This window comes from Dermacentor albipictus, chromosome 8 (assembly GCF_038994185.2).
Source record: "Dermacentor albipictus isolate Rhodes 1998 colony chromosome 8, USDA_Dalb.pri_finalv2, whole genome shotgun sequence".
NCBI classification, from domain to species: Eukaryota; Metazoa; Arthropoda; class Arachnida; order Ixodida; family Ixodidae; genus Dermacentor; species Dermacentor albipictus.
In genome coordinates this window covers 51,471,743-51,499,170 of record NC_091828.1, presented here as the reverse complement: position 1 = coordinate 51,499,170, position 27,428 = coordinate 51,471,743, and the positions used below count along the sequence as shown (strand labels likewise).

Genomic DNA, 27,428 nt, shown 5'->3' with positions numbered 1-27,428 from the left:
AAGAGCTTCTAGAACAAATTTATTTCATTCAAGGGAATGCGCATGAACGGCTGCTGGCAGCAGGCCAAGTGTGCTGGTTCTTGGAACCTTGGGGGCAGAATTCAAGGAAACTGGAAAGGCAGCAAGCTATTAAGAGTAACAACAGGTTATTTTTATTGCACTAATCACATCAAGATGGCAAACTTGCAAAGTAATTATTCACACAGTGAAGACTGTAATCTGACAACACATTTTTCTTGATCTCTTACCATTCAGAGAAAAGCCAGTAGATGAAGACACTGTATCAAATCAATGAAATCACTGAAGCAGGTTTTGGCCAAAAAGCCAGGTTACAAAGCTTTGTGACCTATCGCATCAGAAGCAAGGAAATTTCACGTCATTGAACAGTCCATTCACTCCACTTCCGCCCACAGGAAACAGCATTCACCAAAGCACAACGTAGATTTCTAGCGTGTTTACATGAACGACAAGTTTTTGTTCCACTGGCTGATACATGATGCTCACAAGCTAGCACGCATACAATTGCGGCTTAGCTTCGATGGCAGCAATTATAGTTAACAAAATAAATAAGCCTGTGCACTTCAAGACAAGAAATTGACTAGAATCAATTTTACTGTTCTCAAAACTTCACACACAGCTCGAGAGCTAAATATGCATATGCCAACTTAGCACCCGTTTTGTCCTTGTTCCCTTGTGTGCTTTCTGCAAAGATGTCTTAGCTCTCCAGTAATTGCGGTTAACGAGAGTGGTACATATTATTCATTTCAATTTTAAACTCTGAAGGGTGCATTCAAAGTCAAGAAGCCCCAGACTTGTTAGCAACAACACTCTCACTAAAGTATCAGTGTGCCTCCAGCTAGTTTGCTTGGCTGAAGCATTTACTCCTATGGCTGAATTCCGTGCGGTTTGTGCAGGGTGGTGCACTGCACCCCGTCATACTGGAATACAAGTGCCAGTACGATGTGTTTCGTGTCACTTCGCCGAGGTCCTTGACTTCACATCGTCGAATACCGTACCTGAAACCCACAGCTGCTCCTCTCAACGCACGATCGATGGATGGATGGATGGATGGCGGCTATACCCTTTGTAACGGGCGGCGGCTGGCGCCACCTAGCCTTTTGCTCCCCCCTCCTATTTTATTATTATTCTTTTTTTTCCCAACCTAGTTTTTACTCCTCTCCCCCCCCCCCCCCAAGATAACTATCTAATGGCGTTTTTCACTGGTCGATTCGGAGCAGCCGCCTGAATCCTCGAGCGAGCGCTCGGCTTTCACCAATCCGAATCTGCCAGTGGAACACACGAACGCTCCGCGGGAGATCACACAGGAAGTCTGCGTGCACGTGACACAAACGAGTTCCGAAAACTATGCCCAATTTCCGCTCAGTACGTTTCCACGGCAACCAAAGCCGCCGTCCCATGTGCCATCCCACGTGCGTAATTTGACCGCGTCCCGCGGCAGCACAGAACACCTGTGCGGCAGTCGTATAGAGTCTGTCATTTTTGGTGTCGCGCCCGCAAGGACTGTGCATGGAGAACGTAGGGTTGACGCCTGCAGTGCGCCGGCTGTTGCAGGATCTCCTCAAGGAAGGTGGAAATGAGTGCAACGGTAAGTGGCATTCACTTGAAATGGATCATAACATCAAATTCCGCGTGACATTCAAGGCTAATAATTTAAACAGCTGATCTAGGTGCACCTCATGGCAGGAGAAATAAGTGCAGGCAAAATATCGGAGCATTTTAAACCGCATTTTTGCCCCCTTGATCCATGCTCCGGCAGCATGCAGTGTGGTCGTGGTTCCGGAAAATTTCCGGTCATGCATTTTATAGTAAGGTTACCCAACGAAAAAGTGTTGTCGCTAGTATATTAAGAGCACGTGTTGTTGATGAAGCGTATGCTCAAATATAAATAATGTACTTCAGGCGTCGAGATCGCGTATGCAGCTTTCTTGTTATATTTAACAGCACATTTCACTTGTCAAACATTCTAAATATGAAGCAAAATTCATGCCAGCTGGAGAGATATACATTTATAGGATATTGTAAATTGTGCTGCTTAGAGGGATTTACCGGCAACGGAAGCCTTTCGCACATACGTAAAAACAAAAACGGTCTACAGTGGTCAGGTATCAGCCTATGTAGGTATCCCACTGTTTTATATGCTACACACGCGCACTGTCGTGTATTTCGCAATGCGCAGCTTATGTCGAGTTTACCCTCTTTATAAAAAAGCATGGCGAGCTTCGTGCGATCCCAAGTGTTTTTTTTTGTTTTTTTTAGCAGACCTTGTTGCTTTCAATTCTGCCCGTGAGATTTTATTCTTGTTTTATGCTTTCTGTACATGAAGGTGCTACCGATGGCGACGCCGACGCTACGACCACTGAAGAACACAGTGGATCTTCAATAAATGGCAAGTTGTTCTGCTCTCAACAAAAATCTGGACAGAACTACTTTCTACGGCGAGCTCTGTTAACCTTTTCTTTCACCGAGAGTCCGCGCATTGTACCGTTCTCCTTTCACTATCAAAACCCTCACCACCCGGCGCGCCCGCTCTCCCTCTTTGTTACAAAAATAAGAAACAAAGGGTCCGTCTCCTTTACCACTGCTTTATAAGTCTTTATTTATTTTTCTGTGGCTTTGGGGATGAAATACTAAGTTTAAGTGTCTATTTTACTAAGTTTAGGTGTTAGGTGTTCATTTCACTAAACTAAAACATTACTATTTTTACGCTAGCTCCTTGACCTTCTCGAATGCTAATTCAAACACAGGAAACAATGTGCAAGAATTTCAGAACACACTCAAGAACTGCTCAATTTAGGAGCAGGCATCCCCCAGAGGAGCACTTGAGTTAACACACTCAGTGCGTTAACTCATATATGAACAATGTATTCAAAATATGTACAGCCAAATACATTAGTGGCAGGGGCTTTTGCCAACACACTAGAAAAACGTTTTTTTTTCTTCTTTGCCATTGTTGTAACATTTGTACTATTTGTTTCGTAAAGAACAAATGCTCAATTACACTAATGTTGGACAAAAATAAGGGAGGCAATGTCTGAATAACCAACATTTAAAGATCATGCCTGAATAATTTACGTGCACTGTCAAGCCTACCTTAATGGTTCATTTACATTACTGCTTTTGAACTATCAAACACAGGTTCAGCTGCATCCAGTGGTGTACCTGCAAGTGGGGCTGGCCAGTTAAGAAAGGTTGCTGCACGTGGTAAGTATGCTTTCAATACAATCACCATTGGCTCTAATGGAAGCGGAGAGGGGGGCAGAGCTTACGGTTGTTTTCCAGAAGAGACCCTTTATTATGCGACGTTTCTAAATTTACACCCAAACAAGTTCCTTAGCTTCGAAAAACACTTTTACGAGGTTGCAAACGAAATGCAGACTGTATGGTATGGTATGATGAACTTTATTTAATGTCCTGAAGATCAACCCTTAGGTTGACGCAGGCGGCTCCCACGTCGGGACAGTAAGGTTTAACCTTACCGCCGTATCATGGGCCTTCTGGACGGTCTGTACTTGATCGGAAAGAACTCCACTGTGTAGGACTCGCTGCCACCAGTCTCTCTCCTTGTCACAGTCTGTGAAAGTCACAGGACACTGCCAAAGCATGTGATCCAGAGTAATGATGCCATTACACTTCTCGCAATTGATTGGTATCTCTCTTTCAGGATATATCTTGTTAATAAAGTTTGGACTTGGATAAGTTCTTGTTTGCAACAATCTCAGAGTCACCGCTTGAGCTCTATTGAGCTTAGCGTGTGGCACTGGGAATTCCCTTCTGTTCATGTAGTAATGCCTTGTGATTTCATTATATGTAAGTAATTGGTCCCTGTTCTCCACCTGTATATTATTAAGGTCCTGGTCGCGTAGTGCACGGATAGTAAGCCCTCGTGCAGCTGCGTTGTGTGAATTTTTTTTCCATCTGCTAATTGCTGTAGGGGTATACCCACCATCATTCGTAGGATACAGCTCCAAAGCAAGTGTGGATACAGCAAAACTCGCTCCAGGCTTGGAATAAGCAGTCTGCTGCTCAGAATAGGCTGCCCCATTAACCAAAGGCTAACCTTTATTTCTTCTCGAAAACAGAATTTTTTCCCCCACAAAACCAGTCTGTGGTATCGCCACTGATCATTCTCTATAAGTGAAATGCTTTGTGCAAGTAAATGGCAGCCAAGAACAATATGTAGCTGATCTGGTTTCAGACATAGAAAATTTTCCAGTATTATGAACAGTTGAAACTTGTACTTGGTTTAGAGTGATTCAGTTTGCTCCTGTTAGAACAACATTCTCTAAACTGGATCCCCAACTTTTTGCAAGTGCATCTAATAGGACATTACTATATGTACTGTATCTTGTGTTACATTTACATGGATGCTTGTACAGACACACATATACACAATCTTCCTGCATTGCTTTTTTCCCTTAGGTGCAACTCAAACTTCATTGCTGAAGCCATTATGCCCTTTACCTTAACAAGGTTAGTGCTGGGCACAGCAAGTGAAATGGTTATGAATGATGAAAATTTATTCTGCTGTTGTACATTCCAGCTCCGGGGTGCGAGTGGACAAGTGGAGAGACAAAGCTGCTGCTTGATTTGTATAGCACTTATTTTCCTCAAGTGGGTCCTCTAAAAAAATTCAGAAACAAAAAAGCCATGTTCGAAAAAATTGCAGTAGAGCTGCAACGCAGAACTGGTACAATCAAGACTGGAGAGCAGTGCTGCACGAGGTACAAAACAGTGCTAAAGAGGAAAAATGTAGCAGCCGTGGAAAATAACACATCTGGCAATTCTCCAGCTGATGTCCCCTATGAAGATGAGCTGGAGAAGATCAAGTGGCTCGATGACAGCCTGGAACCAGAGATAGTCAGGGATGCGAGCGGTGTGGTGTCAAGAAAGACACACCCACAGTTGTCAGCATCAGAATCCGTCCCCCATGGGACGTCTAGCTCTTCAAGTTCTACTTGTAGTGCCACAGAGACTGCAGCTTGTTCCCTTGAGCAGGAGCAGCAGCCAAGAGACGACGGCAGAAAAAATCGCCCGAGTACAGCCCGGATGCTACAAATGACTGCATTTTTGGAAAAAGTCGAAGAAATTGAAGAGCGCAGGGCAAAGAGAAGAGCTGAAAGAGACATAAAAAAAGAAGAAAAGCGACTTGAAAAGATGCAGAGGCGGGATCAAATGCATGCAGAAAAGATGAGCCTTCTGCGTGAAGCTTTTGGCTTAGACCACAATGATTAAAATGCAATAAAAACATGTTTATTGCAAAGATGGTGCTCCTTGACATTACTAAGAGTATTGGACACATTCCTTGAAGAAAATAAAGCAGTCACACTTTGACAACGCATAACATTGCACATACATGTACACAACACCACTTTTCCCCCCTCTGAACATTGTATTGACAATGTAAAAAAAATCTGTTACACAAAGATTGTCGTGTAACATTTTTGTTACTGACTCTTTGCTTTAATTATTTTAGGTGCTTTCGCTTTATGTAATTACGTTTCATAAATAGCAGCTGCAAAAGTGTTCTTTCTTAATAGAATACAAAGTTTATTCCTCTTGCGCAGTACAAAGCAGTACAGGGAAGAGGGGACACTAGGCAAAAAGCTGCTAAAGGCAGCTGAGAGAGCACCCAGTGTTCCAGGTACACATGAACAGCAATGGGTTGGTATATACAAGATTTGCATGCAACATTTCTCAACGGAAAATCAATATATGGAGCATTCATACACTACAAAAGAGAAAACAATACATAATGTCAACCTAAACATTTTACAATATAATAATTCATGCCTATTTACAATGTAGGAGGGGTTTCAAAATCCAAAAGCATGGATGACAGCTGATTTCAGGATGTATCTTCTAAACATACATTATTTTCAGCAAATATGTTGAGATAATGAGACACATGTATAAAGATTGCCTGCGATATAAGGTGCGGCAAAAAGGTAGATGACAACGCCAGCGATGTCGTACATTGCGGGGAGGGGTATAATGATGGGGGTTAAACTCTGTCGGTATAGGTTCATTACTTGATATAATTACATTTTTGTACATATACAATAAACTGAATGGATACAAAGCATTAATGCTGAGAATACCAAACTGTTTAAAGTACAGATAACTATGGGATTTCCACAGTAGATTTGCAATTAACTTGATTGCCCGTTTCATGTTCTAACTGTTAGGTCATGGTCACGCAACTACTTTTCTCATCCCCGTGGAAGCTAACTCATTCAGATGTTTGGTGCAAGCAGCATGTTGCAGAGCACGAACCTGTGGCACATGCCAGTTTTCATAAATTATTTTCCATATCTTACTTGATTACTTATAATTTCATTGCATTACAATATTTACATGACATATTCACATTATCACCCGCCGTGGTTGCTCAGTGGCTATGGTGTTGGGCTGCTGAGCACGAGGTCGCGGGATCGAATCCCGGCCACGGCGGCCGCATTTCGATGGGGGCGAAATGCGAAAACACCCGTGTGCTTAGATTTAGGTGCACGTTAAAGAACCCCAGGTGGTCAAAATTTCCGGAGTCCTCCACTACGGCGTGCCTCATAATCAGAAAGTGGTTTTGGCACGTAAAACCCCAAATATTATTATTATTATTATTCACATTATCCCTTATATCATACCCAAGAAGCTACAGTTTGCATTTCCAGCTCAAATGTACATTGCTTGAAGCAAGCATTCCCGCTTCGCTTCCCCTTGTCGACGCAGTGCAGCTTCACTTGATGTCAGGGGGCCGCAGTTCTGGCTGTCGTCATCTGGTGGTGCTTGCCAGTCCCATGCCGAGCTTGCGTCGTCACTATATGGTGGCACATCGACATCACCACAACTAATGCACAGGTTGTGCAAAACACAACAAGCAATGATGAACTTGTTCATCTTATCAACAAAAAAAAAATCCAAGTGCAGCAGCTGGCGGAACCTGCCCTTGAGGTCCCCGAAGGCGTTCTCAATTTTGACCCTCGTTGCCGAAAATTTTAGGTTAAAGGCTCGTTGTCTTGAGTTCAAACGTCCATAGTCACGAAATGGTGTAATGAGATAATTCCGAAGTGGATAAGCAGCATCCCCAAGAACATGGAATTTCCCAGAGCAACAAATGCTAGGCAACCGCTCGGCTAGCCTAGACTTTCTGAAAATCCTCGAGTCATGGATTTTACTTGGATTGCCAATTGTGACGTCCAGAAACCTCTTCTTGTAGTCACACACAGCTTGCAGAGTCAACGACGGGTAGTTGTGCCTGTTTACATATGTAGAGCGCACCTTCTTGGCAGGACATCGTACGCTTACATAAGAGCCATCGATACATCCAATAGTATTGGGCACACCCGACACCTGCAATATTAAGAGAAATTTAGGAACATCTGTGACAGATATTTAAAATTTAAGCATCTTAACTGAATGAATGTGCTTCTCTTGAATGACTAGCCATATCGCCTAAATGGGGAATGAGTTTAATAGGGCTGGGTTTACTTATGACGATATAAGCCCAACTCATGTCAAGATATATAAAGAGAAAGCATGATGGCACAGACTACTGTTGCTAAATAGAGTGCATGGCATGAAAGAGTGAAATATCAATAAAATTCTTACTTGCTCAAAGTCTGCCGACAGCTGATTGAGGTCTTCTGGGAATATTATAAGTTCTTTGGCGATGTCCACTAGATAATCAAGCATCCGCTCAACAATCCTGAACGCCGTAGCCTCCCCGATGCCGAATCGACTGGCCACATCCCTCAGACACGCCTTGTTTGCAGCGAACCTGAAAAAGTATACAAATTTTATGAACAATCTGTGTAAGCTAAAAGTAAAAAGTAATACCAGTTAAAAGTAATACCTTTAATAAAATGCTAACCGTTCAAATAATGGTACTCCCTTTAATCTCTTCAGGTGCTATGTACGATAATAGAGCTTGCAAGCTTTGTGCCTCAAAAGTAGGAATATTAGCCATGTACACAATGTGTTGCTCACTCCTTACAACTTTTTGAACGGACAAAGGGGTGAAAGCCTGGCTACTACAGGCTGCTTTTATCGCTATCCCTATGATATATGTACCAGTGTGTGCACAAACGTCATTAAAACTTTCATCCTTCAACATCAGTAATCAAAATGTGCAAGATAGACTGCTGGCTAGCTTGTAAAAGCTACATTGTGTATAAAAACCGCCCTTGCGTTCCCTGGTTTTCTTCATCATTTACACCCATCAGTGTGTGTTGCATGCAACCAGTGGACCTTATACTGGACATTTATGCACTGTCAGCAATCCTCACATGCAATAAAGAGAGACAGAAACAGGATTTCTGCGTGAAATTGGCATTTCAAACGAGTAAACATTTAAAGTTTGGAATGACCTCGGAAATCAAAAATACTACCGCTCGATATAAACGCGCACCTTGTGCGTTTTGATCGCGCCGCCGTGAAAAAACGAACAGCAAAGAATTGCATTATATTTCACTACTTCAAGAAAGCATGACGTAAGGTTAAGTAAACAGGCGCACAATACTTAACACAGCTCGATGACTTACCAAAGGAATATCAGTACGTGCTCTTCAGCGGTTTTCGAAGGGGACCCGCCACGATCACTACGTGGATAGAACTCGGAGTCCTCAAACCTCCTTATCAGGTCCTCCGCTACACTTCTAGAAACTCTGAAGTTCCTGCGAAACTGCAAACAAGCAAAACATTCTAGAAACTCTGAAGTTCCTGCGAAACTGCAAACAAGCAAACATTTAAAATACAATAACGAGACACCTGCACTATTAATGTGGTGCTATGCTTACCTCCTCATCCGAGTATAGCCGCACAACTTCCTCAACGAATCCGACAATCCTAGGACATTTGCGCGGTGGTTCTGAGAATGCCTCTGAAAAGAAAGCTTCGTAGAGTACTTGCGTCATCTCGCCATCGCTGTCGTCCGAGCTGGAAGAGCTGCTACTCGAACTCTCATCGCTAAACGCGAGCTCTATAGCAGCACCGAACGCAGCCATTTTGCGAAGCAACACAATGTTGTGCGTACCGACCGGGTAGCGATTTTGCTTGAAGACGGAAGTGACGCCATGTGGCGCGTTCTATTTCCGCCCGAATCCGCGCCTCGGCGGCGGAGCAAGTGAGAGCGATCCGGCGCGGAGCGAGTTGATCCGAAACGACCAGTGGAACGCGCGAACCCGCTCCAGATCGACCAGTGAAATTCGGATTCGGTGCCGCGGAGCAAGAAATCCTGCTCCGAATCGACCAGTGAAAAACGCCATGAAACAGTAGAGGAAACATTTTGTCCCCGATTTATGTTATTATCTATCCCTTGACTTCCTTCACCAATCCTCTAGCCTCCCCTTCGTTACTGCCGCTCTATTCTCATCTATATATTTGCCCTCGTTCCCCGGGAAAACCTAATGCCCCTTCCATATCTGCCTCTGTTCCCTCTGCCTGGGTCGGGCGAAGGGCTGTGCATCTCAGCACTATATGTTCAGTGGTCTCCATTTCTGCTCCGCAAGCTGCGCACCGAAGGTCCACGACTTCAAATTTATCCCTGTATGTTTTCGTCCTCAAAACCCCCGTCCTAGCCTCGAATAATAGTGAGCTGCCCCGCGAGTTATCAAATAAGAGCTCTCTCTTAATCTCCTGTTTTTGTGACCTATACATTGATAGCGATGGCTTTCCGAGCATTCTTTCTTCCCACATTTTTCTTTCCGTCTCCTTCACCTCCTTTCCCACACTAGCACCATGTTGGACCCCCTCCCTCGGCTGTAGGTATCTATTCCTCAGCTTCCTCGTTCTGAGCGTCCACTTTGTGTTCAAACTTTTCATGTACAGATATTTGTACACTTTTCCTGCCCACCTTTTTTCCTCCAGTGCTGAGAGTCTCTGTTCAAATTTTATTTTACTTATTGCCTCTCTACCTTCAAATGACGTCCATCCCATGTCCCCCTGCACTCCCTCATTAGGGGGTGTTCCCGTGTGCTCCTAAGGCCAACCTGCCTACACTTCTCTGTCTCCTTTCCATGCATGCCTGAACTTCCGATTTCATGCACAGTACTGAATTTCCGAATGTGAGGCCAGGTACCATAACCCCTTTCCATACGCCCCTAACCACCTCGTACCTATTATAGTTCCAAAGTGCCTTGTGTTTCATTACAGCCGAGTTCCTTTTCACTTTTTCAATCATGATTTTTTCCTGTTCTTCCAAGTACTTTTTGCCCTCGTTTAGCCATATGCCCAAATACTTGTATTTTTGAACATGATCAATCTTAGTGCTTTGTATTTCCAATGGCTCCCCCCTTTCTGCATTGTATACTATTACCCCTGACTTCTCTCTACTGAATTGGAGTCCCAATTTTCTCCCTCCTCTCCACATATGCTCATTAGTTCCTGTAGTCCTTCTCGGGTGTCAGCAAGCAGTACTATATCATCTACATCAGTCCGGCTAGTACTTGAACTACCTTCTGCCCTTCCAGCATATAGCTTATGTCGGTTCCTATTGTGCTCTGTTCTAGTCTCTTTTCCATTTGGCTCATGTAGATCATAAAAAGCAGAGGTGACAATGGACAGCCCTGTCTGAGACCGCTTCTTATTTTAGCTGACTTTGTAGTTTCCTCCTCCCATGTTATCTCTACCTCATTATCTGTATAAACTTGTTGTAGGAACTCTATCATCTTTCTCTCTAGACCATATTCCCTCAACTGGCTCCATAACTTTTCTCGGTTTACATTATCATAAGCTCCTCTAATGTCTAAAAAGGCTATCCATAGTGGTTTCTGCCTGGCTGTCGCTATCTCTATGCACTGTGTTATAACAAATAATTTATCATCTAGCCTTCTGTTCCTTCTAAATCCATTCTGCAGTTCTCCCAAGATCTCTTCTCGTTCTGCCCATTCCTCCATTCTCTCCTTCGCCATCTGCATTGCTACTCTGTATATGACAGATGTGATAGTTATTGGCCTGTAGGATTTAATGTTGTCCTTGCTTCCCTTACCTTTGTAAACTAATAACATTCTGCTTGATTTCCAGTCTTGTGGAACATCTCCCCCTACTACTATTTGTTCAATAAGTTGTCGTAATTTTAGTTTACTTTTCTGGCCTAATATGCTTATCAATTTCATAGGTATGCCGTCAGGTCCTGTCGCTGTTCCCACTGGGACCTTGTGTTCAATTCTGTCCCATTCCTTACTTGTCATCCTTCTGTATTCCTCCTCTAATTCTGTCCTGCTGTTGTCATTATTCTCCCTTTCGTTACCCACTGGCTCTGCAAATGCTGCCTCTATTGTTAACCTAATATATTTCTGAGCTTCCTCTCCCTCTACCTTTGTTCCATCTGGCGTGGTCAGTGAGTGCTGAACCACCTCTGTCTTCTTATTCTGTTGCCTAATGTGTTCCCAAAATTTCTTAGAGGCATTCCTGTTTTTTCGTATCTCTAACATCCACTGTACCCCAACTTTTGCTATCTTGGCTTGAATTAATGCCATTGCTTCTCTTTTCATTGCAAGGTATTCCTCCCATTTAGTCTCCACCTCTTCTGGTGCGGCTCCCCTTTTCTTCGCTGCTCTGTGTTTTCTGCACGCATCTTTGCGTTGCTCTACGGCTTCCTTAACTTCTCGGTCCCACCAGCTTTTCGGTTTATATTTACCCTACTTACTTCCTAGTTTCCTAATCTGTGCCTTCTCTAGCTCTCGTTTAAAAATACCTATTAACTCGTCGTATGTCCATGCCCTTTGTGGTTGCTTGGATACCATGCTTTCAATGTTTTTCGCCACTTCTTGTAGCTGCCTGTCATTCAATTTGCTCATACCTTTCCTTTAGTTTCTACCAGTGGTACTGTCCTTCCAAAACTGATTTTGATTCGTTTGTGATCACTCCCCAGGCTTTTTGTACCTTCCTCATCAATTTCCATACATCCCAACCGTTCATACAGCTTGTGGGACATTAGGCAGTCGATTGTCGAGTGGGTGTTATTTCTTTCCCATGTTATTTTCCCATCACATTTAATTTCAGTATTAACTATCACAAAATCATGAGCCTCACAAAAATCTACTAACATCTGCCCTGTTGCATCTGTCGCCCCGTCAAAGTATTCCAAATGTGCATTCATGTCCCCTAGGATGATTATCTCCCGTTTCATAGCTACCTCCCTGATGTCCTTGGCCATACATTTGAAATGTTCTGCATTCTCCTCTTTCGACCCATTCCCCGTTTTCAGATACACAACTCCCAGGATTGTCTCAACATTCCCTACGGTGCCCTTGAGCCACATGTGCTCACTGCAGCTCTCTCTTACCCTTTCCCAGTCCTGTCCCTTCACTAGCGCCCCAAGGCCTCCTCCTCTGCGTTCTTCCCTTTTTCTGTTGCAACCAACCCAGGTGTATCCCGCAATGAATCGACGGTCCGCTGATTGCAATGGCGATGGCACTGACGGAAACGACGAGTTCGCATGAGTCGGAGATGCGCCCGTAAAGTTGGCTTCGCAGCGGCGCGGTTCACTTGACGTCATTTATCGCGCTCGGCCAATAGCGGTGCGAGAGGCGCCGGAAAGGGTATGCGCAACACTGCTCCCTGCGGGAGCATATACAGGAACACTACGATTAGTAGCGACATCTGCCGCGCGCGCTACCTAGGAAGTTCCTGTAGCAGACGTGGCCCAAGCCGGCGCCGCAGCATTCGTCAGGTGAAAAAGTATCTGCACACGCGCGGAAATAAAACACTACCGTTGCCTGACTGCAGTGAAAAAACCAAGGAAGGGCCGGAACTGCTAAATCTAGTCTTTTAATTTCAAATGAGCGCTGAAGTAAAAACGCTTAAGAGAGCGGAACGAGGGCTTGATCGCCTCGATTCCGCATGTTTACCTTTCGTTCGTTTGCGCTAAATCACCGCGCGAGCCTTGGTGATTGCTTGCGCTTAATCCCGCTTGCTCTGTGAATTCTTTTGCTTGTAAGTGTGCTGCGTACACATATAGTGGTTACTGTGAACGAAGAATTCGGGTAAAAAAGAAGGCTGACAGTCGCATGGTCCAAAAAACTTCCGACATAACGTCGCTGAAACGTGCGATCCTCACGGCAACAGCATCCTGTGTGTGTGTGTGGAAACGAGTGCGCCAACACTCTTCTTGCCGCTGAGTGTGTTTGTCGTGTAGCGATTACACGACGATTGTTGTGTTTTGTGGTTCAGTGCTACGAGCCAGTGCAACTGTCGTGACATTATAAAGCGGCGGTATGGATCACGTCAGCGAGTCTCCTCGATCGTGTTCGGGCTTCCAGCGCGATCGAATGTTGCGGCACACCAACATCGAGCGTAGTGTGTGCGCGTGTGCGAATGCGGTTGACTGTTCTCGGCAACCGTGCGATGTCGCCAAGTAAACTTGAATCACTACGCGCATTGTTGTTTATGCAGTTTTCGTTGGCATATTAATGCATCTTTAATGCGTACACGTCACTGACGCGGTAAGTTTTTACGGTTTTGTGATGTCGCGTGAGAGGCAGGTGAAGTGGGTGCACCTCGAAAACTTTTGACCAATAGGCGCGGGCTAATGGCAAAAAGGCGTCGAATCAGAAATAACTATTTCTTTTTTTTCGGTCAAATTATGGCTAATCGGTGTGTACACGTCATATCAGATGGGGAGCTATCGCGGTTTTCCTGGCGTCACGTGACAGACAGGTGAAATGGGGGCTGTCCAAAAAAGTTTTTGACCAATCGCAGTGGGCTGTTTGCAGAATTGGAATAGAAAAGTTTGCAATAGTTGTATGGCACTGACTGAAATGCTTATTGTTCGCTCTATTCTTGCAATTCTCTCCTCTCATCTATTTGTTTGTTATTCTTTTCCCATATACTTTTTGTTATTTTTATTTCCAGCATTTAGAATCACCTGCTGTGCGCTTGGCACGCGTCATAGCTTGCGTTAAAAGTCAAGATTGTTAATTGGACCGTTTTCTTCTAGCAGCATCCGATATTTGTCCCGGTGCGTAATCGTACAATCACGTTTGTAAGACGATGGGTAGCACGAGGGACCATTTGTTGTCACTGTGATGGCAATTGGAAGATGATCACTGCCAAGAGAGCCATCTAGAAGTTGCTATTGGCAGGTTCTAGGTCTCGATGACCATGTCAGGTCTGGCGTCATGTCTGCTTGCCTTGTGTCCTGTCCAAGCCTTGTATGGGATTGCGCCAGATTAAGGAGCGATAGTCCATAATGGTCAAACTTTTCCATGATACGACGACTGCGTGGGCTGCACTTATTATAGTTCCAGGCTACGTGTTGAGCATTGAAGTCTCCACAGATTAGAGTTGTATCCTTGGGATAGATCCTCCGAAAATGTGGTATGTAGCTAACGTCTACCGAGGTGCCCTTAGTCTTCCTTCGTGCGTTTTCTGGACGTATGTACACAGAAAAAAAAAACAATTCTTATTCTTTCGGGCGTATGTTGAATGCAGCATCCAGTAACACTAGCAATATTCGAACACCAAGGCTCAGTGTCAAGCTTCGTGTGGGTGAGTCTTCGATCCAGATACACAGCCGTGCACACAGGTGTGTTGGTGTTTTCGGGGAAGCCATGGCCCTCGTCAGTGGCGTAGCCAGAAATTTCGTTCATGGGGGGGGGGGCTCACATTGCAGCTTGGCCTCCTCCTAAGAGGAAAAATTAGGTCAGATGCTCCTATCTAATGGTGGGTACAGTGAGTAGGTTTGAGACGAGTAAATCATCATACTTGCCTTTGCTCGCTCTTGGTGGTTCAGGATCAGCAAGTGGAGCTAATGGATTCACGTCTGGACGCAGCGGCGTCTTTCTCGAAGCGGTGGTGTCCACCATCGCATTGGTCGAGGTGCTCGTTAGGGTTGGCGCATTCTCTGGCATGAGGGCGTCTTCAAACTGCTGTAATTCCATGTCCTCGGGTAATGTCCCATGTCCATGATGATGGACATTACCACGGTACTATGGACATTACATGGTAATTCCATGTCCTCGGGTAACATTCAAAGCTGCCTCTGGGTAATCCATGACCACGGTCGATGCGACTTTACGGCCCTAAGGCCCAAAGTAACAGGAGGAAGACAGTGACTGTCGGAGATGAAAATGCACACGTCTGTTCAACTCGGCCACGCGGTGGCGAGTCTCCTATGCCCATGGGGGTGACATTTATCATACTTTTGCTTCAGTTTTAGGTTTATTTCTGTACACATAGTGTTTTAAGTGTTCGAAGGCTATAAGAATATAGTATTGACAAAGTGCCTACTTTAACGTATCAAATATTTGCACGCCCTTAATCGAACAGTAAACCGTTGCATTTATTATCTTAAAAGCATGTCCTGTACACAATTTTGTTGGTGAGGAAATTCCTGATGAGAGACTAGTACAACTGCAATTCAGAAAGCACCTTTTTCAAATTTCGAAAAAAAGGATTGGCCCAATTTCAATGCTTCTGCACACAAATGCATTACAAAGTGCAGGCTTATAAGCTCAATTCAATATGTAAAGTTTATACAAATATTCCGGCAAATATATGTCGCACTAGTGCATATAAAAATGCTGGTACATTAATTGAAATTAAATGTAAGAATGACTTAAGCATGGTGGACTTGACATTCAACTCAAACATTAGATTACTCATCTATGTTACTTATAACAGGTTCCTTCTGTGTTAATAATGAAGTTCCAACTGCCGTCACTCAACTTCTCCTGCAGCCCCAGATTTAACAAAATGCTAGCATCCCTATATTGCATGCAGTAATTAAATTATTGAAATATCAAGAACAGACAACGAATACTCACCAAACAATGGCATTTATTTGATGCTCTGTTGAAACAGACAGTGGAAAGCTAGCTTACTGAACAATCAATTCCTCTAAAAAAGTACCCATTTGTAAAAAAAAAAAGAAAGGCCCGAATAGAATAAGATCAAAAGAATCCACGATGAACCATGTAGACCAGAACCAAGAGCCAACAAATACATGAATTGGTCTAAGAGAACAAGTTCATATATGCCAAAGAGAACACTGAAAAAAAAAAACAGAGCCTAAAGAAGACATTATTTAGACATCTGTAGTGTAACAATTATTACAATGAACGTACAGTTTGTAGTGGCATGCAAACAGCAATTTTGAAGGCACGAATGAACATCAATTACTTTTCAAATAATGAAAAGCCACAATATAACAAAGCAAATAGCTGTTTTGCTGACTTCATTTAATTAAAGTTTAACTGTATTTTGACTTTTTTCTCAGCCACAGCTATATGTGGGTTAGTTCTCGTAAATCCTTTTGCTCTGTGTTCCATTACGTGTTGAGAAAAGATCTAGAGAAAATATGGTAACCCCACAAAAGTGTTTCAGAGACCCTTTAAGAGCAAGATTCAGCTTGGAGGCTCCTATCTACATACATGGGAAAGGAGAGATCATTTTTTTTTTGACAACTACAGCACGAAACCAGATAAGGTTTGTTGCATACAAAAGAAATAGAATGTAGTGACTGTTGGTAGTGAATTTTTGATTTACGCCATCAGTCTTTTAATAGGTATTGTTGAAAATCACGAATTTTCAAAAAACGACATTATCAAATTTACACCTCTGGTAACTCAGCAATGAAAAATACCACAATTCTGCAAAATGTTCGAAATAGGACACCTAAAGTGGGCAATATTTAGGGATAAAACAGAGCGTTAAAATAAGCCACTAATAAATGAATAGGACATCTGCAAATGTCCCTGTAAACAGTGTAACAAGTTGACAAGATATACATTGATACATCAAATTTGTCTACTTTGGAATATCTAGCGTATGCAGTTTACCGAGCTACGATATCTATTCCAGGTGCAGAGTTAAAAATTTATAAAGTTCTTGCTCCAATTGTTTTTAAAGATGAAAAATATTTGCAAATTCCTGTTATAACATTCAGGCCTTCAAACTCAATTATGCTCCCAGCAGTCACCAGAATTTAGCTTTTTCTCTTAAATGTATCAAATTTCCTTACAATCAGCCCACTGGTTATTTCAGAAAAGCATTTCTGCATTTTACATGTATTTAAATAGGCGGCATCGAAGATGGGCCCGAGTTAAAGCTTGCTCTCAGGACCATGTGGAGACACTTGTGCTACCTGATGCAGTAGAACACTACGTAACATGCTACACGAATGTAGATTTTTAATTCAAACTCTAGTTCAACGAGATTGTTAAACTACCCTACAGTATGGAAAAATGGAAGAAAGTGTTTTTGTAACAGTGTATTTGCCGAATTGTGCATTGCAGTATGTCTTGTGTGACACATTTGTTTTCATATATGTATAATGTGCATTAGTAATTAGCGTTAATTCTTTCAGTTTCAATTGTACGTGAGTATACATTGTTTCACTTGAATTCATTTTACACATATATGTATGTATATATTATATATATGCATTATGTCTGACACTCGTGTTATTGGGACTTAGGCAATTCTAGCTTAATATGTAATACCTAACCCTATGCTCTGTCACTGCTTGTTAAAAAGGGCTGCAGACCTTGTCAATCCATAAAAGGCTTTTTGTTCGCGGTCCTCAACATTGTGGTGTTGAAAAAATAAAGTGAATTGAATTGAATTGAATCATGGTGCTGTGCTCTCCAAGTCTGTTCAAGTGATGAGGACCTGAAGCAGGCAATGTAACTATTTGGCCGGTCACTTGTATGAATGCACCGGTGTACCTACAGGGCATTCTTCAACGAGAATCACTGAAGGCAGAGTGGGCAATGAAATGGCTTCTCGCCTCATGTGTTTCCTAAGGTGGCCCTTTCGTGTGAATCTCCGAGAGCATGAAAGGCACTGATATGGCTTCTTGCCTGTGGGTGTGCAGGTGGGCTTTCAGGTGACCCTTGATTGAGAAGCTCTGAGAGCATGAAGGGCACTGATATCGCTTCTTGCTTGTGTGGGTGCGCAGGTGGACTTTCAGGTTGGACTTTTGTGAGAAGCTCCGAGAGCATGATGGGCAGTCAAATGGTTTCTCGCCTGTGTGGGTGCGCAGGTGGGTTTTCAGGCTGCTACTTTCTGAGAAGCTCCGAGAGCATGATGGGCAGTCAAATGGTTTCTCGCCTGTGTGGGTGCGGAGGTGGGCTTTCAGGTGGCGCTTTTCTGAGAAGCTCCGAGAGCATGAAGGGCAGTCAAATGCCTTCACGCCTGTGTGGGTGCGCAGGTGGGCTTTCAGGTAACTCTTGATTGAGAAGCTCTGAGAGCATGAAGGGCACTGATATGGCTTCTCGCCTGTGTGGGTGCACAGGTGGGCTTTCAGGCCGCTCTTCCGTGAGAAGCTCCGAGTGCATGAAGGGCAATCAAATGGCTTCTCGCCTGTGTGGGTGCGCAGGTGGGCTTTCATGTGGCCCTTTACTGAGAAGCTCCGAGAGCATGAAGGGCAGTCAAATGGCTTCTCGCCTGTGTGGGTGCGCAGGTGGGCTCTCAGGTGGGGCTTTTGTGAGAAGCTCCGAGAGCATGAAGGGCAGTCAAATGGCCTCTCGCCTGTGTGAGTCCGCAAATGGACATTCAGATAACACTTGCGTGAGAAGCTCCGAGAGCATGAAGGGCAATGAAATGGCTTCTCGCCAGTATGGATGCTGGCGTGTGCTTCCAGAAGAAATAGTTCATCAGCCACATAGTCACATAGCTGACATCGGTAGAGGCATCCTTGCTTTGAGTTGTCAAATTTGGCAGTTGACGCAGAAATTGAAGGCCCCAATGCTGCACAAAGAATAAAAGTAAATAAAAGTAAATAAGGGTTTTTAGGAAATGCCAGAAGCGAACACAGATGTTAACTTCATTGACAAGCTATCTTTTTCATTTGATTTGGGAAATCTTCAGGGTGACCTTAAGTATGATGAAACAAAGAACTAATGGTCATTTTTATTTACTCAATATTTCTGCATTTGAATGCTTCATGACCCTGTTTGTGAAGTCCACTTATAAAAGGGATTTTTCAGAAAGCTAAAGAATTACAAAGTGACAGAATGTGGAGTGCTTGACTACTCTCTCCTATGATCCTTAGAGAACGCTTCAAAAATGCTTTGACCAAGCCTGCTCTCATATCCTCAATGATCACTTGACGCCCGGTAACCACATTAGGCACTTGCAAAATTTGTTATGATTCGCTGGCACAACAAATTTATTTTATACGAGACTTCGTCAGTGAGTTTCTTCCTGACCACACATTGAACTTTGGCAATGTTATCGTAAGTCGAGATTGCAAGGAGCCGGCTAGGAAGTTCCGCAGTTTTCCTCACATAACCTGCCAACACCTACAACCCGCATCCTCTTTCAGAACAGCCCAGAAAGAAAATAGAATAATACGCGTCTATAACCCATGGTAACAACTGCATACACAACCCCTAGATGTTTACAAAACAGCATACATTTGGGGATAAACTACTTGTGCGTGTTGTATCTTCAGCCAATGACTGCTTTACTGTTTCCGGAGACGGGAGATGGGCCGTTCAGCACGGCTTATCGTGACCTAAGTTCAACTTTGCTAGCACCAAGTGCACTATTCACAAACTGCTAAATGCAAAATGGCGACCCACACAGAGGAGGAAAATGACCGACCATGCAGGAGAGAAGGGAGATTCAACACACCGGGGTGGAAAAAGGGTGGGATTCCCCAGGAGATAGCGAAAGTGTGAGTACTTGAGAACCTTGCCCTAAAGTGTGGCTTTGGGGCAACGCATGCTGTGTTGTCATGGAGTGAAACTTCAAATCCAAATTCCAGTAATTCACACCCCGATCCTGACCTTACAGTAAATTTTTTACATGTTTGGTGCAGCTTAGAGGTGCAAAAATACGGCAACTTCTTTTGGAGTGCACTCTGCTCCTTGTGCTCTGCCATCGCAAAATATTGGCAAATGATTGCTGGAACCGACAAGGAATGGTATGCTCCCTTTGCAAAGCACAGTGGATTTTAACACACTAGCAGGTGAAGGTATTGTAGTATTTGTGAATGGAGGCACCAAGCACCATCGATGGCTCCGAAGGAATGACACACACACTAGTTTCATATCGTGCCCAACTTACCCCTCGGCTCCAGCGAGAGTGCTTATAATATATATATATATATATATATATAACAGGTATGGTCGTCTCAGCAACATGGGCACGGCGTTTGGAAAAAGGCCACTAACACAAGGCAGCCAGATTGAAAAACTGACAGAGTGAGACACACACGAACGTCAACTTCTTCCTTCGTGCTGGCACAGAACTGGCACTGAAGTGCTCTCGTACTACACACTTCAGAACGCTGCGGTGGGTTGCGCCACCAACCTCTTGCTATTTTAATGCCAATGTCCTACCTATGAATTCCAATAAACAAACTTCGTGAAACCCTATTATGAACTTTGTTTTTGTACACTCTTGTTGTTTCTAGTTTACCTAACTTTTTCCAAGCTGCAAGTCGCCTTTTACTAATCTCCATTCCGGACATGGTTATTTTCCCCCTGCTCTTGATGAACCCAAGGGCTTCAAGGACGCTAGTGATTCCTAAATCGACCGCTGCGCAGATATCTTCACATTGTAATATACCATGCTCCATTGCTCCATGCTCCATTCCTCTCCTTGCTCCTCTCACCGGCAGCACCTCTTCTCCTTGCTCCAGCAAGGAAAGGAGGTGGTGGGTTGCACCACCAAGCTCTTGCTACTATACTGCTTAATATCCTACCTAGGTTAAAAAAAACATGATTTCCCACAACCAAATTTTCTGACCCCCTATTGTGAACTGTGCTTTTGTACGTCTCCGTTTTTTGTTGTTTCCCTACTTTTCTTCCACCCATTTTCCTACCACCACTTACTAATCTCTATTGCGGACATGTGTATTTTTCACTTGCTCTCGCTGAACTCAAGGGCTTCAAGGCCAGTGGTGGCTACGTCAACCACTGGGAAGATGTCTTCACATTCTAATACAGTCGAATCCGACAATATCGAATCCTTTTACATCGAATTATTCTATATATCGAACAATTTCTGGACACGGTATAGTTACGAGCATATATAGCAAAAATTACGCTTACATCGAACAAAAATGGCAGCGACTCCCGAAATATTGAATGTCGGTTGGCAGAAAGTGCCCCCGGAAGTTGGCTTTCCCTTGCGGTGACGGAAAAACTTGGCGGCGGGGCTCCAACCAACCGGTCTCCTTAACGTGACCACGCTGCCTCGGACGAGCCACCGACATCCCCCTGCTATATATGATCCTGGCCCACCCGCAGCGCTTGCTCAGACAGACAATCAGAGCCTTTTGTGCTCTCGTTGTGCAAGACGCCAAAAGATGCCGAAAGTGCGAGTTGTTTTGCTGCTTTTCTGGTTCATTGTGTGCGTGCTACGTGGGCCTTCTCCCACAGTGCTGCTGTGATGAAGCGGCAGAATTCGCCCTGCGTCGTGAAGCTCGAAATCATAAATCGGGTCAAACGCGGTGAGAAGTCGGATATCTCCTCAGCGTACAAGATTCCGAGGAGCACTCTCATCACGATCATGAAGAATAAGGAGGAGATTAGAGCTAAAGCGGCCAAACTCGCGACCCGATGCCTGTGGCGTGCACTGTGCACTAGTCCGGTGCTTCTACACGAATGCGGAAAGTTGCAGCCTCAGCTGCTCTAACTCCTTAGACAATGTGAAAAAGTGCTTGCGTCGTAGGCAGCGAAATTGCCCCAGCAGAAGAAAATATAGGACTATTTCGTGCAAAACTAAGCTAGTTTCATTAATAAGGTAATTTAATAAATGGAATGTGCTTTTCTGACATCCAATTATTTAGCAGGCTTATCTCGAATTATGCTCTATATCGAACTGATAGGCATTTTTTTGCGAATTCGTTATAGCCAGGTTCGACTGTAAAACACGCTCTATCGTTTCCCTACTGTACCGCAGCAAGCACATGCTTCTTCTTCCTTCTTATATCTCGCTTTATAAGTGCGTGCTCCAAGGCATTCTGATCTCGCTTCAAAATGTAATGAGCTTCCCTCTGAGTTATCATAAATTGTTTCTTTTCTGATTTAGCTTTTTCCTTTAACGTAGTTACTCATGGTAGGTTTCTTTTTTCATTGCCACCACCCATAAGATTATTTCAGCCTCAGACTTTTCGCTTAATGTTCTTTGCTGCTGTGTTGCTAACCACACAGGCCGCATACTTGCTGGTAAGCTTCCTAGTTCTTTTCCTCCACTATGAATGAATTTTATTCTTGTACAAACACCTGATCACTCTCCCAGTCTATTCACTTTCTTCCATATTCCTCAGTCGTTATTCATGATTAATTTGTCTGTGAGCTTCCCTCACCTCAAAACTTGTCCAGCCCATATCACTCTGGATAGCTTCATTCATAGTCTTCCCGTGAGTGCCCAATGCGAGGCGTCCGGCTGACCTTTGGTTCCAATCGAGTCCTAATTGTATCCCTGATTTCAAGCAAACAACTGCATTTCAAAATGTAAGTCTTGGAACCACTAGATCTTTCCACATACACCACAGTACCTCGCACCTATTGTATCTCCCTAATAATGCTCTGTGTTTCGTTATGGCCGCATTTCTCTTCCCCTTTACTTTATTCTTTTTTCCTGTGTCTCCTTACATTTATTGCCTTCATTTATCTGTATACGAAGGTGTTTATATTCTTTTGCGCAAGATATTTCCTGGCGCTGTCTGTTACTGTCTGTTCGCTGTTTTCAATTAATACTATTGCACCTCATTTTTTAACACTACATTTCAGGCCTAACTTATGGCCTTCCTGTCCACAGAATTTGCCAGACAATGCATGTCACTTTGCGTGTTAGCTAGCAACGCAATGTTGTCCGCATAAAATAAACCTGGAAGCTGCTGCTCTACTACTGTACCGGCCTGCTTGTATGAGAGATTAAACCCAATATTACTACATTCTAGCCCTTTTCCTTCCTCACCATGAACATCATAAACAGCAGTGGGGATAACGGGCACCCCTGCGTCTGCCAAGTCAAGTCAAGTTTATTTACAACATGTACAAAGTACAGTGTTGAAGGCCACCCTGGCAATAAAGCTGTAAACATACAGCTTCACGAGGCCAGGGGGCCACCACCAGGCAACATCGGCATCACACACATCCGCAGTACAAACAATAAGCTTTCATAAGTAGCTTCATTAATACAACACGTACGTGGTATAAATCCACTTCCCTAGGCATGAATAGATCTTCATACATGCATAATCAGTACGAGCGCACTGAAATTCGGGTGAATAACATTAGCGCCAGGGGAATATGTACTGTTACACTTTAAAAAATGAACATTATTAAAAGAAATAATAAAAAGGAAGTTAAGCAACTGTAAAGAATGTGCACATGCAACTTACAAGGAATGAAATGAATATACATGTGATGACTACATTCTGAAGAGATATGGAAACCAACTAATTTACAAATTTCAAACAGTCAAACAATTTCAAACAAGAATGTGCATGTTGATATCAACCTTCTCCTTGCTCCTCATCTCTTCCTATTCATCGCAAACTGTATTTTCTAGGTAAATCACTCTGATGAGCTGTAGACAGTCGTCGCCTATGCCTTCCTCTTTTGGGGCTCAACCGGCACCCCGCATGCCACCATTTTGAATTATGCTGGCTTGAGGCTTGTCTGGTACAGCTGGTGACTTCAATTGGATTGGTGTCGCAGCTAGGTGGCATGAGCCACCACCCAGTTTCAAGGGTTAAGCCTTATCCATCCATCGATCGTGAACGGTTACCATTGCCACTTGTGTGCAGCGTGCTTGTCTCCCGGAATATTCTCGCCTTTCGAAAGTGAATTTTTGCTATGTGTTCTAGACACTATGTCCTCGCCAAATGCCTCTCCGCCGAACATTGCAAAGAAGAAACGCGGCAACTACACCACCTTAACTTTGGAAAAGAAAGCTACGATCATTGAACTCATGGAAAAAGGACGGCTGCAAGCTGACGTGGCGAAGCAGTTCCAGCTGTCCAAGCAAGCAGTTTCAGATTACACCCGAAACAAGAGCAAGATACTGTCTGCCTTCGAGAATTTGAGAAAAAAAAAAAAAAAAACGGACCGCAAGGGTGATCATCTGTGACTGGAAGACGCATTCATATAGCAGCTTAAAGGGGTGCGGACAAAGAATTTCCTAGTTTCTGGTGACATGCTTAAACAGAAGGCCAAAGATCTCGCCATCAAGATGAACATTGAGAACTTCAAGTTCACTGACGGATGGCTCTGCAGCTTTAAGAAGAGGCATGGAGTATCCTTTAAGAAGATGTGCGGTGACAGCGGAGCCGTCAACCAGGCTGTGGTGGCAGAATACTGCCGCAATGATTTGATCTTTGTCCTGCAAAACTACAGCCCTGAGGACATTTTTAATTGCGATGAAACGGTTTTATTTTTTAGGATGCTGCTGGACCGTTTGCTCTATTTCTGAGGTGATCCAAGTACCGGAAGGCGGCACAGCAAAGAAATAATTACAGTTATGGTCGGTGCGAACGCGACCGGTACCGAGAAAATTCCACTTCTTGTGATTGGAAAGTCGCAAAACCCCAGGTGCTTCAAGGGACCCAAAAACCTGCCAGTATAGGCAGGTTGCGGACGTACTTCCCGCGCCTCCAAGGGCCCCCTCGCGGCAGCAAGCGCGGAACCAGCGGAATAAGACCGGCCCGTTTGCATTCGCAAAGCCTGTCTGCGCGTTGTTTCGCGCGTAGCTGTTGCCTTTTCTGAGCAATGGCGAAGTGCAAGACGAGGTGTCGCGTAGTGGGCTGCAACAGCACGTACACCAAATTACGAGGAACAAAGTTTTACAGGTTTCCAAGCCGACCGTATGAAGCAGAATGGCGTCAACACTGGATAGCGCTCGTCCGACGGCATAAGCCGTTTTATGTTCCGGCGTTATGCCAAGCGCGTTAACGCTGAATTCTTTGCTTTTGCAGCAATGATGGCAGCAACGGGACACCTGCAGTGCGTACGAGGATATACAGCAAACAAAGTAGTTTGTTCGCACACTGTACCGCAGTAAAGCAGTGGAACTCTTTCCCAATCCTCTCCCATTCAAAGAGCGCTAGGGCTTGCTGAGAGGTTTGAGGAGAGGTTGCAGCTGTTTGAGCTGGCATACACCCTTCTGCGCCCAGCATATCAACTAAGGGGCAGTTGAGATCACCAAAACTTTTGACGGCGTGGTTTATTGGAACCTCCTTTACACGCACTGGAAAATCGCAACATAAAAGTATCGCACTTCCAGTATCTTGGGCGAAAATATTTTTCCAACGTAATCTAACACAACTAGTAAGGTCCTCCTCTTTTTTAGTGTTTGGGGAGAGCAAGGTTAGAATACCTCAGGTAGGTTTTATGAGTCGTTCGTACGCCCCACGTTCTTGGATGAGATGTATTCGATTCGTATTTGCCGTCCTGTATGTACAGGGAAACTACTGCGGCATCCTCGCACTTCTCTGCGATGCCAGCACGGCAATCGCAGCTCCCCGCTAGGATTTGCCTGCTGTCGCCGATTTTCAAGAATCAATGTCGCCTATAATTTCATGCGTCCGCACCGTAGAAAACGAAGTAACTTACGCTGAGCTTCACGCATCTCACTGGTGCGTTATTTTTTGTTTGCGGAATACACCTAGCAGTCACTTCAGATCAGTGCGTGTATAACACTTCCCTCACGTCGTAGAAGTGCCCCACTTCAAATAGACGACTTCCTTTCTCTAAATTCTTTTCACGAAAAAAAGCTGTGGAGATCTTGTAATTCCCAAAACCTGGTTAAAATTAATATCAGCATGCTGTTTCGCACCATCGCTACCGTTTGACAGGGCACCAAACATGCAGCGCGGGCTGTTGACGCCGTGAGCAATCCTACCACATTCGCGCAACTATTCGTCAGATGGCGCTAGGGGTCGGAAAGACAGGGCGCCGCCTAGCACTTGCAACGTGCCCACGGTACATGAGCAATTTAAAGGCATGGATTATGCAATCATTAATCGAGGGTTACCTGCGCCACATGGACGGAATGTTTCGATCCCAGCAATGCCAAGTGGTGATTTTTGTCAACAAATGTGCAGCCCATGGCGCTGTAGACAATCTCCATGCCATCCGGCTGGAATTTTTGCCCCCGAATATCACGAGTGTGCTACACCCCATGGGCCAGTGCGAGATACAAAATCTTAAAAGTGCTCTACCATGCTAGTCTGCTTCACCGCACAATCCTGTGCATCGACAACGAAAAAGTGCACACCGTGAACCGCTTCATGGCAGTCTGCATGCTTGCTGATTCGTGGAAGGCCGTTCAGCCAGCAACGATAGCAAATAGGCACGCTGGATTTTGCGCTGCTGAACCTTGAACTGTGCGCAGAGCCTACTCACCACGAGATCGTGACACAAGTGCCTACGCTTCAAAGTGATTCCGGATCCGATGCTTCAGCTGTCCTCAACCAACGACATCGGACATTAACAGTGCGCTGATGTTGCTGACAAATGTGTACGACGAGAGGACGACCCTCATGCAAATACAAGCGGATGTCGTCGCACGGAGGTGCAAAATGAGGCAAGGCACAATCCGTGACTATTTCAATGTTGATCCGCAAATATAAAGTTCATTTACCCCATTCACAAGTTTTTTCGGACTGTTGTTTTATCCGGACATTTTTCCCATCCCATTGTAGTCTGAGAAATCGGTCGGCGACTGTAAATATAACTGAGTGCAGCATTTCCACACATTTTCACACATTGTTATAGTCATTCGCAATATGTGTATATATATATATATATATATATATATATATATATATATATATATATATATATATATATATATATATATATATAGAGAGAGAGAGAGAGAGAGAGAGAGAGCACAGATCATTTGTGGTTTGACCCTCCCCCAACTCAATAAGACATAGTTGGTATGCCACTGTTACCACTTCCATCCTGCTGGTGTCGGTGATGTTTGCGGTGGATGGACGTGTTTTGAGCTTGCTTCTGTTTTTGATTTCCTGATTTTTTAGCCTTTAAATAGTAATTGACTAGTTTTCTATTTGTGTATTTTTGTGTGTGTGTGTTTTGTGTATATTTAGTTTTGAAGGATAGCGACAGCATCCATTCGCGAAACGTGCTTCAACACGTGCAACCGTTTTGGGACGTTAGCCTTTGTAGCTTTTAAATAGTAGTTTGGAAGTCGCAATACCATGAGCTATTAGTGGTTGCAGTCTATGTGCATTGGTATCGGTAGCACTGCTTTGGTAGGACAGTGAGAGCGCGTTTGAACACGTGTGAACACGTGTCGTACCTTAAGTCTGTGCGGCACACATTGCTTCTAAATCATTGGTAATAACTACTTTGCAGCATTTTAAGGATCTAGATTATGTGTGTATAGGCCTTTGCTAGAAGGCACATGCTCTGAAAGCTTCGGTGCTTGTATTAGAAAAAGCGAAGTGCAACACATGGCAAGAAAGATGGTAAAGCGTGCAG

At 44.1% G+C, this 27,428-nt stretch overlaps 3 protein-coding genes across 10 annotated transcripts in view; 1 reads left to right on the top strand and 2 right to left on the bottom strand.

Annotated features, from left to right (window-relative positions):
• Positions 1 to 1,246: 1,246 nt before the first annotated feature.
• LOC135896042 (uncharacterized) lies at positions 1,247 to 5,281 on the top strand. Of its 2 annotated transcripts, XM_065424372.1 has the most exons (5): positions 1,247 to 1,606; positions 2,345 to 2,407; positions 3,157 to 3,222; positions 4,441 to 4,491; positions 4,562 to 4,653. In XM_065424372.1, exons 1-4 carry the CDS (start codon positions 1,528 to 1,530, stop codon positions 4,485 to 4,487), a joined length of 255 nt encoding a protein of 84 aa, XP_065280444.1. In that variant the 5' UTR covers positions 1,247 to 1,527; the 3' UTR covers positions 4,488 to 4,491; positions 4,562 to 4,653. The 2 variants fall into 2 exon arrangements, with proteins under 2 accessions (XP_065280444.1, XP_065280443.1); XM_065424371.1 differs by lacking the exon at positions 4,441 to 4,491 and having other exon boundaries at positions 4,562 to 5,281.
• LOC135896041 (putative nuclease HARBI1) lies at positions 5,276 to 9,149 on the bottom strand. Its single transcript, XM_065424370.2, has 4 exons — positions 8,814 to 9,149; positions 8,559 to 8,698; positions 7,627 to 7,795; positions 5,276 to 7,368 (listed from the first exon to the last, which is right to left on the bottom strand). Exons 1-4 carry the CDS (start codon positions 9,018 to 9,020, stop codon positions 6,691 to 6,693), a joined length of 1,194 nt encoding a protein of 397 aa, XP_065280442.1. The 5' UTR covers positions 9,021 to 9,149; the 3' UTR covers positions 5,276 to 6,690.
• Positions 9,150 to 15,775: 6,626 nt separating this feature from the next.
• Positions 15,776 to 27,428, bottom strand: part of LOC135896036 (zinc finger protein OZF-like) — a 92,612-nt gene continuing 80,959 nt past the window's right edge. For 5 of the 7 annotated variants that reach the window (XM_065424362.1, XM_065424365.1, XM_065424363.1 and 2 more), the window contains one exon: positions 15,776 to 18,708. In XM_065424362.1, coding sequence (XP_065280434.1) covers positions 17,759 to 18,708 — 950 coding nt within the window. In that variant the 3' untranslated portion in view covers positions 15,776 to 17,758. The remainder of the gene's footprint in view (positions 18,709 to 27,428) is intronic. The other 2 variants (XR_010562569.2, XR_010562568.1) reach the window with 2 other exon arrangements.